At 41.8% G+C, this 12,571-nt stretch overlaps 1 protein-coding gene across 2 annotated transcripts in view; it reads left to right on the forward strand.

Annotated features, from left to right (window-relative positions):
* The window catches only part of SCUBE1 (signal peptide, CUB domain and EGF like domain containing 1), a 169,062-nt gene that overhangs the window by 91,566 nt on the left and 64,925 nt on the right, over positions 1–12,571 (forward strand). Inside the window, exons 6-7 of one of the 2 annotated variants that reach the window (XM_050325506.1) lie at positions 555–671; positions 3,204–3,293. In XM_050325506.1, the coding sequence (XP_050181463.1) occupies positions 555–671; positions 3,204–3,293 (207 nt within the window). The remainder of the gene's footprint in view (positions 1–554; positions 672–3,203; positions 3,294–12,571) is intronic. The other variant, XM_050325507.1, reaches the window with a different exon arrangement.

The following is a 12,571-nucleotide window of genomic DNA, read 5'->3' on the forward strand; positions in this document are numbered from 1 at the left end:
TAGTGTATATTGCAAATTGCTCCCCTGGCTCTTCTCTAAATTTTCTTATCTAGAAGGAAAATTCTGCTAAGACCAACATGAGGAAGTTCCTTCTGATAGCAGGAGTCAGCATTTTAATTACTGTAACATTTCAAAACAGGGAGATGAAGGGGAGGCAAACGAGAGATGTTGTCTATAGACTTGAAAAAATACATGTGTTGATTTCTTCGTGCCACATCCATCATGGACATGAAGCTTTTAGGAAGAGGTGGAATTGGATACCCACTGCTACTAAAATTATTAATACAAATAGCCTGGGGAAAATGTAGCACATGGCCTTGATTTTTTCTCTCTCCACTGCATGGATCGAGGTTAGGGCAGGAGATAGACATAAGGGAGGGGGCAGAAAGAAGAAGAAGAAGCACAAAATAACTTGCAAACACAAAATGTTATGTTGCCTCATGTCTTGGTATGTTACTGCTCTTCCGCCTTCCGCGAGTCCCTCAAGACTAATTGGTTTCATTGTCATTTTATTTATATATACATATATGCACATTCATTTGGGGCTTAACTAGTAACCTGTAACTATGGGAATGGAGGCTGCCAGCACACCTGTGATGACACAGATACTGGTCCTGTGTGTGGTTGTCACCAGAAGTACGCCCTGCACTCGGACGGCCGAACCTGCATCGGTAAGTCCTGCTCTGCAGAGCCTCTTTATTTGCTGTTCCTCGCAGAATACACGTGTCTGCACGCTGGTGTGTGTGCACATGAGGGTGTGTGTGTGTTTGTACCTCACAGGGGTTCAGCAGCACTGCTGAGAGGAGTGTGGGGCAGCGGCTCCTGCCGTGGCTGAGGTCACGGCGGGCAGAGAGAGGAGCGTTTTGTGCATGTCCTGTCAAAACGTGTGTTAATGGAGTATCCCCTCTGTTACTCACGTGTGCAGCTTTTGTTTCTCTTCGTAACTCTGTTCATTTTGGAAGTTAAAAGGTGTAGAAGGTGATTTTTTTAAGTAAAAAGGCGTAGAACATAATTTCCGGCTCTTCCCTCTCACTTCCATGAGTCAAGACTTCCTTGCACGAGCAAAGTTAGGAAAATGATCTTCTCTCCTAAGCTGTTATCGGGGAAAATTAGTCATCAGGTTGTGCCTTCTTAAGCCCTGTTGTATGATTTATGATTCTAAAAATTGTAACACCTGTAGTGAATAAGTTTTGATTCAGAATATCAGTAGAAAAAGGCTATTGAAGAGGTGGAGCATCTTGGGAGGTGCTGTGCAAACATTTGTGATTAGAAAATGTGTTATTTGCTTAACACCATTTCTTTCCACTCTGCTTTAAAAGAAAAAGAAAAAGAAAAGAAAAAAAGGATATTTTTGCATAGTGCAAGTTAACATTTGAAAATTCTTGGTGACAGATCAGAACCTAAAATCCATAATGTTTTTCTCATTGGTGAGGGCTTTTAGAGCAGGTTTTATTGAATGGATAATTGATCTTCTGTTTATTATTGTTCACTAATACCCTTGGATTGATGTTTTATTTTGTTCAGCATGTAAAAAATGATTTGAAAAGCTGTGTACACTGCACCTGGTTTTTTACTTTTTTTTTCTCATTTTTTGTAATGTAATACATACAACTCCATGTTACATTCCTTGGTCTTGTGATGTAAGTCACATATTACTGCCTGTGCTGATTTTCGTCCCTCTAAATAGTTCTTTCTCTTAGAATACTTCTAATTTTTTTACTTCCTTTTTTTCTTTTTTTTTTCTTTTTTTTTTTACATTTTTATTCCTGCTTTCTGGTGATGGTTCCTGATTGCCTGTCTTGTCTGATAACTGACGTTTATTAATTATTTACAGAGAAAAAAAAAAAAGGCAAAACAAAAACTCAAACACTCAAACAAAAGCCTCTATTGCAGCCTGATCCCATCTAGAACTTGTTAAAAACAAAACAAAACAACTTCTTGTTACCACTCAACCATGTAGTGTTGCCACAAACAAAACCTGCCAGCCTCCTCCTCCTCCTCACTTCAGTGATTCCAGTGTTTGCTGTCTTCAGTGGTGTATCTTTACCAGGCATCACTGCAAGAATGCAAACTTCTGCAATGCCAGATAAATACTTGTTGACCCTTTGTCTAACATATTTTGTCTTCGTTTGCTTGACTTAACCTTTTATTTTTTAAAAAAAATTTTTTATTTTATGTTTGCTGCATGTGAAAGCCCCCACTTGCATTTTTTTCCTTTTGTTTTTTTTTTTCCTAATCAGCATTTCCCTTTTCCTAGAAATCATTTCATTTACCCAGCTGCTGCTTCTCCATTGCTCTCCTGTTATCAGAAACCTTTAATTTTATTTCACCTACTGATCGTCTCTTCCCACACTTGTGACTGTTTCTGTGTCTTTCTAACAAAGCATAACCACAGTCCTCATTCTGCTGTATGAAACTCTGACATGTAGGATATCAGAGACTACCTTGTCAAATGATCTTTGATGCCATCATCCTGCTCAACTGCATGCTTCTAAAATTACTAAACCCTCTTCTTTGCAACATCTTTCCTAGCATTGAATGTTTAGCTAGTAGTGTTTCATAGACAAGCAGGCAACCAGCACTGCCCAAATTGATCTTTTTTTTTTTTTGTGTTCGTTTGGTTTGTTGTTTGTTTGTTTATTTTTTGGTGTTGTTTTTTTTGTTTGATTTGCATGCTGGTGTTTGGTTTCTCCTTCTCTGATGTGTCAGTGTGTACAAGACTATGGTGCATCCATCACCGGACTCTTCCTGCTCTCTCTGTCTGTCTTAGTCCTAGTCCTTAGTCTTAGTCTTAGTCTTCTGCCTGCCACCTTCAGATCCTGGTACCACCATCAGCCTGAACCACAGTTTGGTAGTTTGTTTAACTAGCCTTCCTGAATTTTAATTTTCATCACTAACACCTCACTGGGGCACTCATGGTTAGCTGTCTCCTTCTCCAGTAGGAATGCAGCTTCCTGTGTGCTGTTAATTACCTCACAGTCAACCATTCTCCCTTCTCACCCTCTTCCTTCCTCCTCTCCCTGAACTCCCTTGAATTTTTTCCTGGGGTCTCGAAGGGAATTAACTCTCTAACGGGGATTTAGTGCTTTCATGCCTTGCTTCTTGGCTTCGGCTGTGCCATGCCAAGAAACTGTCTTAGGCAGCGGAAAATTGGGCTTGTGATTAACCAACTGCTCCATGTTTGTCCCTTACTTGTGTTTTAGAGAAGGATGAGGCTGCAATTGAGAGTTCTGAGTACAATGCCACGTCAGTAGCTGATGTGGACAAGCGGGTGAAACGGCGGCTACTTATGGGTAACACTTTTCTTCCACTTCCTTTGTTGTGCTCTCACTTTTGTCTGTATGTGTGTTGGGGGGGAGGTTCTCCTTTGGTCTCATTTGGTTTTGGTCTCCTTTGGTTTTGGTTTGGCTTGTTGGTTTTTTTTGGTTTTGTTTTTTTTTTTTTTTGTTTTTTAACCTGACTTCATCTGTGTGGAAAGGTCACCGATTTTGTTAAGTTCTCATCTGTTTGTACAACTTCATTTCTTGTTTTTAAACTTCCTTTTTTTTTTTTTTTCCCCCTAATGCTGCAGCTTTAATGTTCAATTTCCTCTGCATAGAAAGAAGCTTTTGCCATTAACCTTACTTACCTTTTGCAAGCTACTTTTTACATGTGGTTTGTGTGTTTGTGTGTATGTGTTGCTGTAGGATTCCTGAAAAACCTCCTGTTGCAGGCCTGCCTGTTGACTTAAAAGTGAATGATGATGATGGTGATGATATAAACCAATGTTCTATTACATATGTGGTGTTAAATGAACAACTGTATTTGCCTAATTAAAATTTCCTGTGCTTTTGATTGAAGTGTAAATATTATGACTGGAAATTCATTTATTTCCTTTGTGCAGCTGTTTCAGTAACCACTGAAAGATCTTTCCCTAGTGACTAGTGAGCTTCTAGTATGTTCTTCTTTCAAGACTGAAGCATGGCTTGTTCCTCTGTGTGGCTGGAGCCTGAGAGTAGAAGGGAATACCAAGTGCACTGAACAATGAGGATAATTCTTTAGCTTCTGCTCTCAGTTAACCCACTGCACACCCTCGTGCTTGTCTTCTTCACGTTCCATTTATGGCTGTTTAGTGAGAGTGGCCTTTGGGGAATGGAGAGTGGAGAGTGGCTGGACCTCTGCCAGGCCCTTTCCGTGTGACAGAGAGCACAGAGCCAGCAGTTTGGGGTTTCCAGGTGGTTTATTTCTCTGTATTTTCCATTCTGATGCCCTGCTCACCACATAAAATTACTTCCACTAGGATTTAAACATAGTGAGCGTTGGTGAGATGTACCCATTTACAAGACAGAGACTCCCCACCCACAGAAGAGCTCCTGGCAGGACAAGATCCTGCTCTTTTCCCTCAGGGTTACTATTTAATTTCTTAAAACCTTCTGAGTCCTTTGCAGAGGGTCCTGCTGGCCTTTGGCAAGCTCAGCTCTGGCTGGGAGTGCCCAACACCTACCTGGAGTGACCACCTCTAGGAGAGCAGAATATTCACTTGGAATATTTAGTTGATTGCTGGGCTAGTAGTTGCAGGAGGTGACAGTATTTATGAAGTTCCCATATCACTTGTATCTTGCCACCCGTGACAAACCATCCCCTCACCAGCAGTACAACCCCTGGGGTGGAAATGGCGCAGTGTTAATAAGTCTGTAATGGTATTAGATGAAAATACTGAGGTAGAATATTTTCCCTCAAGTGAAAACCTGGGGGCAAAAGTCTCTTTATTTTTAGCTCATCCACTATTGTTAATTTGCAGTTCGCCTGCAGGCCCAGCAAGTGAGCCACGCCAATTTATTGTTTAATGATGCACTATTTCAAGTAATTGAAGCCAACAAGAGCTGTGGGGCAGCTCATCTTGCTTTGGAAGTGTGCTATTATAGCACTTCTAGCTATCATTTCAAGAGGACCCATGGTCTCACAAAAAGTCAGGGGAAAAAAAATGTGCCTCAAGACCAGTGAAAAATGCAGCCCTTCTAGGTCTAAATGGTGAGTTTGCCCAGTTAAAAATAGGATGTACAATACAGTTTAGAGGTACTGAGCAACATAATGCAGTGTTGATGCCTCACCCTCTCACAGAAGCAATTTATCCAACCTGAAAATAAGCTCACACTGCTTACAAGAATCCAGGAAAATGGCATTAAAAAGTTCAGCATTAAAAAGGTTGGCAACAGCCTTCTTAATTACACCAGCTCTGCAAGTTGCAAGCTGAACACAGGCCGTGGAAATAGGTTTAGGCAGAGAGTTTAAAATCCAGATGGCAAAATACATTGTTTAGCTCTTCAGTACCTCCTGTATTAGCAGGTATCACCCAAGGGCTGACAGTGATTCCTTAGTGAAACATTAACTGGGCCAGAAAAATTCAATTAGTGAGTGAAATCTTATCACTTAGAGACTTCTCTACTTGTTCATTTCTTCTGATTTCTGATGCTCAGAATTGATTTTTTTTTTTAATGGATCTTACTCATTTCAGAAGTGTTGTGGCATTTCCACAAAGTTCCACATTGTCTTCAGATGTTTTCTAAACAGCTGGTTTAGAAAGCACTGGAAAGCTCCTCAGGAAACTTTTTTTTCCCCAGCTTTTCTAAATGGACTGTGGTTTTTTGGCCCTCCTGCAGGCAGTCTTGGGAGAGCAGGAAAAGTGGATGACTTTATGTAATTTTAGTAGTCTAATGAAAGGTGCTTTCAGTTGCAAGTCCTGAGCTGATAATTTCTAGTCCCCTGTCATTTGCTGCACACAAGTTAAAATTACTTATGGTCTGTATAACTCTTAATATCAACCAAGATGTTATTAATAATAATAATAGGATTATTAAATATTCTTATTTATTACAAATAATTGCTAAGAATAGGCTTCCACAAGATGATTTTGGGAGAACATTTTGCTGTCATCTTGCTACAGCAAGACAGGCCACCCCTGTGTCTTAGGCTGATTATTACAGGGGCTGTGTTGTAGTCATGGTGTGGTCCTGTGACTTGGGGCTAAATCTTAAATAGAGCAAAGTAATAAATACTCTTTCTTCCTCCCTGTTAGGTGCATTTTTGTCTGGGTCTTGTGGGGCAGCCAAGAAAGTGGTCTTCTCTCATGGCCTACGAGAAACTTTCCTTTAGAACCATCCAATTATTCCTAGGAATTTTCATCCAGCTTTTTTCATAGTGTTTGGAAGGAGTCTGTGGATCAGGAAGGGCATTCACCCTGCAGAAGTTCACATCCACCCAAGCATTTAAAAGCAAAGCTGTACCACCATCTGTAAGGTCCATTTACACCCCTCTTGTAGCAGAACACCTTGCACTTACTACAGACCAGCAGGGCACAACCAGTGCCTTCAGCTCTTCTTAAACATTTGGTATTTTTATCTTGCAGTTAGTAGAGCACTGCCTTCAGCTCTTAAAATTGCGCTCAAATCTCTGTTTTGTGTGGCACAACACATTTTTTTTTCTGAAAATATTCTCAGTGTGTTTCTTAGGGGCATCACAGAGACCTTCTCCCTTTTCCTTTCCCTTCTTTTTTCCTTGGGAGCCTCTTTGGCACGACTGTTGTTCCTGTCACAGCATCACAGCATGATCTCCTTTTGCAGTGCAGAACTGTAAAGATGAGTCATCCAGTAGTCCAGCTTCTTATCATTAAATAAATTGTAAATTTATCAAATCTCATGGGTTTGACATCCTTCTTGGCCACTGTCTTTCGCTCAGAAAGGCTTCAGAGTTTTTATGGAGCAACTGTCTGAAGCTTTCTTGTACACAGAACGTGATATTGTGGCCACAAAAGTAGAGTTTGTAGCACCAGTTATGCCATTGGGGCTGCCTCATTACAAATAAATCAGCTGCTTACGAAGATGTGACAGGCAGCTTAAAACTTCCTCTCTGAGGAACCAGAGCTGTAAAACTGATGTTAAGGAAATAATGCTTTGCATTTTGGCTACTCTTTACAGAAACTCTTAGAACCAAATAATTTTTTTGTTGACATATTTTTTTATATTGTCTTTAAAAATGCAGTCACCTGTTACAGTGGCATCATCACAGGCCTTCCAAGACTGCATGAGGTGTTTTAGCAACACAACCACGACGTTCTATCTGTGATCTTGCCCTCTGATCAGCTCTTTTTGAAGACCCATTTCTTTCTCACTGTGGTTCATTTTCCTTCCTGTACCCTTTTAGCAGTCAGAGGATCAGGTTCATTTGGGCTTGACCTCAGGTGACTTCAGAACAACTGCCAAGGCTTTGCTCATCTTCCTCACCTTCAATCCACCTTTTCCATTCTTTCCAGAGATCCCTGTTACAAGAACTCACTTTGGCAGTAAAATGTTCTTGCTCTGGCTGTAAGGCTGGTTCCTTCTTGTCACAAGAAGAGAGTTTTACAGAGTTCTTTTGGGCATAGCAAAGAGCAACAGGACACTGAGCCCATCTCGAAGTTAAGGGAGCACAGTAATTTCCCTGGGAAGCATTACAGTGCAAATAACAGTAATGCCATTGCTACACATGTCTTCAGAGACCCAAACTCTTCCCAGAAATTCACTCTTTCATGAGACAAGTTCAACTCATTTCGTGCCAGGGCAGCTTAAGATTTTTCCAGTGGACGGTGACTTCTTGGGTCATCAGTGAGGTTATTTGCCACCTACATCAGAAACAGTGATGCAGTTCTCTTCCCTCTAGCTGGATCCCTACAAATTATTTAATGTCAGTTGGTCAGCTCTTTCATCCAGTCTCGTGTCTCCTGAAGGAGGAAACATGGAAACATCAGCCAGGGTAAATGTGTTCATCCTGTCCTGGCCAAAGCTGGTTTGATTGCAGATTTTTAGCCCAGTACCTACGAAGGATTTTAGTGAGCTGCTCATATCATATTAAGAAAAAAAAAACAACACAATTCGAGCTTGTCATCGTGCCCTACAGCATTTACAGCAAAGGGAAGCATTTCAGCATCTCTTACATCAAACAGACAGAGAGATTTACAACTTTAGAGCTTAGGTTTACTCATTTGAACCAAAAGTGGCACTCAGTTTCATATATCTTGAGTCATCTGAGCTTAATAATCAGACCTGTGGTATCTATCCCTGTCTAAGGATTAGGCTATCCTGTTCATCCTGGACATCAAGCATGCTTTGGTCTGGAGCACCTGATTGCCTCGGTGGCAGGGAGGTACCTGCTTATAGCTCTTTTCCGCACCAAATGACCTCTGCAGGTGACAGGTTGTGTCAGCTGATTGTCAGTGGGCAGAGGTAGAACCATCTGATGTGAGCTGAGCACCCTCCCCAGGAGTTCAGGACAGAAAGGCCACCTGAAGCACCATCCTTGATTCTGCACTTGCCCCTCGCAGAGGCTCCCAGGTTTCAAGCAGCTCTTAGCAGATCATTCCTCCACATTCCCTGCTTCCAATGAATTAAGATCCTCCTTCAGGTATCTTGCACAAAGCAGGGATTGCAGAGGGCACACGCCCAGTGTGTGAACTTCATATTGGTCATGTCTTGTCCCTGTGCACATCCACAAGGTGCTCAGCCACCCTTCTTCCCTTTCTCCCCTTAGTCCACCTGGAAATTCCTGGGATTCCAGAGCTCAGAAGAACTGATGGTGTGGGACTGTGTGGTCTTAAGGCTAAAAAAACCCTCAGGTCTTAACTTGCAAGGGTCTGTGCCCTGCATGAACATGCATATGAACAGCAAGCAGATAAAAAACTTCTAATTTTTCTGGTGTTCTTTTCCTTTCCACCTCTCCACATGACACCCTTGAGGGGATTAATCTTTCTACTGAAGACCACGAGCTTGGCAGAGCAGCAAGGGGGTGTTATGGCTTCTGGATTTTGGAATCATAGAGTAACTTGTGAATTTTCTAGTCCACTGATTCCAGTCTGGTGTGTTCTTTGTCAGGAATTTCAGGGCTTAATTTCATTGAATCACTGTTTTCTCTTCAGCAGAGACATACAGCTCTTTCTCCATTACAGGAAAATAGAATCCACAGAGTTAATAAGAACTACCAGAGTCTCATAATGAAGTTTATTTTCTCCTGCCACGTTTAAAATGATGGCATATCAATATGGAAACCTTCCTTGTGTGTCCTTTCAGTCATCCAAGGATCTCTCCTCTGGTGATTCAGCATGAATAACTTCTCCAAAATCAAACCTCTTTCTTGAAATACTGTATAAACCATACAGTGTTTGTGTAGCTGATATGGAAATCCACCACTTTCTGCATTTCAGGTCGGTATGGTGGAGCCATATTTAGCTGCTTTTCAGCTCAGGAAAAGGAGCTGTAGACCAGTAGAACCTACTGAAACCATGCATTCTTAACCTAAAAGAAAAAAAAAATAATCCTTTCACCTGATGAGAATTATCTGTCAAAAGCCTTTTTCTCATGAAAGTAAGTTGTGTGGGAAGACTCAGGTTTTCACAGTGCTTGTGCTTGGAATGATCTTCAGAAATAGGGAGGCAGGATGTCCCCAGGAGTCTTGTCAGAACATTCATCTGAAAAGTGAGGAAATGGTACCAAAGGCCCTTTCTTGTTGCGTTGCCACCCGTGTTCAAGGGAAATGTTGGTCTGTGAAGTCAGACTGACTCGTTATTGCCTTATGGAGGTGTCCCACCCTTGGGACCAGTATTGATAACCAATAGCCTGAGAGGGGATTGGGATTCTTCAGGTTCAATAAACATAAAAGCATAGAACATTTGGTTTTCTAACATGGCATTCAATGCCCTGACTACCAGGCATTGGAGTACAGAGTGTTACGAGCTCTGGTTTGCCATTAGAGGATTTCCACAGGTCTTAGGCTGTTTGATTCCAGTGTGAGTTAAAAACAGATTCTGCAGACTTCTTTTTTGGTTTCTTTCAAAATGGAATTTTGAAGAGTTCCCAGGTGATACTGCTCCCAGTTCTCTGTCTCAAAGAGCAGGGAGGTGGACAAGCTGGTGTTTGTTTTCAAGTGTTCTTTCAGAGCAATTAGCTTCGACCACAGGAACAGCCTACCAAGGGTCATTTTAAGCCAAGAGCACCTTTTCAGTCTGTACTGTAGTACCTAGCTTTGTTGTGCTGCCTCCTAGGACTCTTTCCAGTTGCTTAAAATACGTCTTTTATTTTTCTGAATGGCTTTTCCCTGACTTGGAACTGCTCGCTGACAGCAAACCAAGCGTGTGGCTCTGTGTGCACCACGAACCCCTTTGTGCTTTAATCAATAAAGAATTTAAAACATATAACTAACAGGCACATTGCTGGGAGGCTCCCTGACTCAGTTACTGGCTTGTGAAACCAAGACCTCTCTTTAACTCCTTCTGTCAGTTCTGCTTTGCTGTATGAAATCATAGCAAACAGGGGGAAGGAATCCCTGAGGTCATTCATGCATTCTCTCTCTCCCAAGGGCAGGTCCTTTCATCTCGAGTTATCGTCACTTTTATTCACTGAGTTTGTGAATGGTGTGCTATTTCCTGTAAAAATCCCTTTTCTCCATTTCTTTGCTGATGATAAAGACTCTGACCTTATCCAGAATTCCTGGCAATACCTTCCATTGTTTTGCTTTTCCATTTTCAATGAAAGGATTTGTCCAAGGTCAGGAGATAATGCTCCTTGGCAGTGCTCAGAGTATTTCAGTTTGTCTTAAATGCAGCTTCTCCGTGTAGAAAACACACCACAGCTCCTAGTGCTAATTTTGAGGGGCCAGACTGGACTCACAGGGTGCTTATAAAACACCTGATCCAAATCTACCAAGTGATGTTCCCTAAATATGTCGCGTTGCCTGAAGAGGAATCGATCTTCACACGTTCCCTGTGTGGCAGTGCAGAATTCTCATCCTATTTTCATGCAAATAAAATTCTACCAATCATGAAATTGCAAGGAAATGAGGAGACAAGCATAACGAAGGGAAGAATTCCACATCCTGCAAGTTACCCTTTCTGTCTCACCTTTTTCATTCCCTGCATATGAAGCTCTTTCACTTTCTCCTTCATCTGTTCACAGCTATTTGTTTCTTTCATTATACTCCCGTGAATGCTCTTTCTCCCTCCTTTCAGCATCACAGAGCAGAATTTGCATGAGAATGGCATAGTTCTCCCTTAACTGAAAATTGAAATATTTCAGTTGTGTGTTTAGTTCCTTCTTGTGCCTGTTTGTCCTTTGGGTCCCTCCTTGTTCCCTCATCCTGTGGCACATAGAGCCATTTGCAGTAAAATTCTCTTTATGGATGGCAGCAGCAGCCTTACCATGTGTTCTGTCTCATGGCTTTCTTACTCATACTGAATATTCTCTCTTACTTCAAGGCAAACTCAGCTTGATTTTTTTTTTTTTTTAAATTGCCTAAGTTGAGTTTTAATCTCTTCCAAGTCTCAGGCTTTCAGAATTTGTGTATTTTTGGTCAGAGTCCAAGGGAGCTCCAGTGTGGGGGTTTTTTTGTTATTCAGTTAGGACTTTTATCCAGTCCTGCAGTTCACCTGCACACAGCAGTGATACCACTGGTGGTTAAAATTGTTTCTGTGTGATTCTCTGTACAACACAAAAGTTAAGAGGAGGAGGGTACTGTGAAAATCCAGTGGAATCCTGCTGCTGGTCCTTATGAGGGCCCTAAAATGCTGCAGTGATGCAAAGAATCATTACAGGCAATGGCAATTCATGGTTTCAGATTAGACCTTCTCAAAATTCCCAAAGCTGTCCATTTGGCTTTCTTTAACAGATATCCTTAACCTTTCCTCACTTGTTCAAAGTTTGCGTTTCGCTGTGAATTCGATACACAGAAATAAACTCATTTTTATGTGCTTAGCACAGGTAAACAGGTCACCCCTTGGTTCAGGCCCAGTAGCAGTTTACAGCAGCTTTAGGTACAGCACAGCTGCTGAGAAACCCTTCCTGCCACTCCAGTTTCCAGGCAGCATCACCTCAGAGGCAGCTCTTTGGGAAAAACTGGTCTGAGGTAATCCCTACACCTCATGCTTTCACTGTGAGTGCACTAAAGCTGATACCCCTCTTGCAACGTTTGGCCTTCAGTTACATCAAGATTGATGTGTCTGACCCCTGAATTTAACACAGAATATACTGTGTTCATGTGCACTGTGTTCATGTGCAAAATTGGGACCAGGTGCAGGAGGAGATAATGGTTACACTCAGAGCACTGTTACTCATAACTCTGCTTGGACTGTGAATTGCTTTGATAGCACCTGATGTCATCTCTGAATTCAGGCTCCTCCGTCAGGAATTCCTCTTTGGCTAGCAATAAAATTGACTCAGAATAAGCTTCTCCAGGATGGCACAGATTTTGAGAGCAAAGCTGACCCCAGTGAGCTTTAGGCTTCTGCAAATGAATTCCAAATAAAGGCAGTTTGAATGGCTGGTTTGCTTTAACTTGCCCCATGGTCAGTGTTACCACTTGGGCAATCATGGGAACTAAGCAGGGGGAAAAAGCATTTTTCCACTTCCACATCTTCCTTTCAGCTGTGCTTACTGCTCACTGTGTCAGCCTTTTACAGAAATCTGGCAAACTTAAAGAATATTCTTTGTTTTGGGGACTGCCATCTCTTTTATTTGCAGCCTACCTGTTGCTGCAAAAAAATCCTTTTTCCTCTGCCTTAGGACAGGAGCTC

The sequence above is a fragment of the Myiozetetes cayanensis genome, unplaced genomic scaffold, assembly GCF_022539395.1.
Source record: "Myiozetetes cayanensis isolate MyiCay16 unplaced genomic scaffold, myiCay2020 scf3, whole genome shotgun sequence".
NCBI classification, from domain to species: domain Eukaryota; kingdom Metazoa; phylum Chordata; class Aves; order Passeriformes; family Tyrannidae; genus Myiozetetes; species Myiozetetes cayanensis.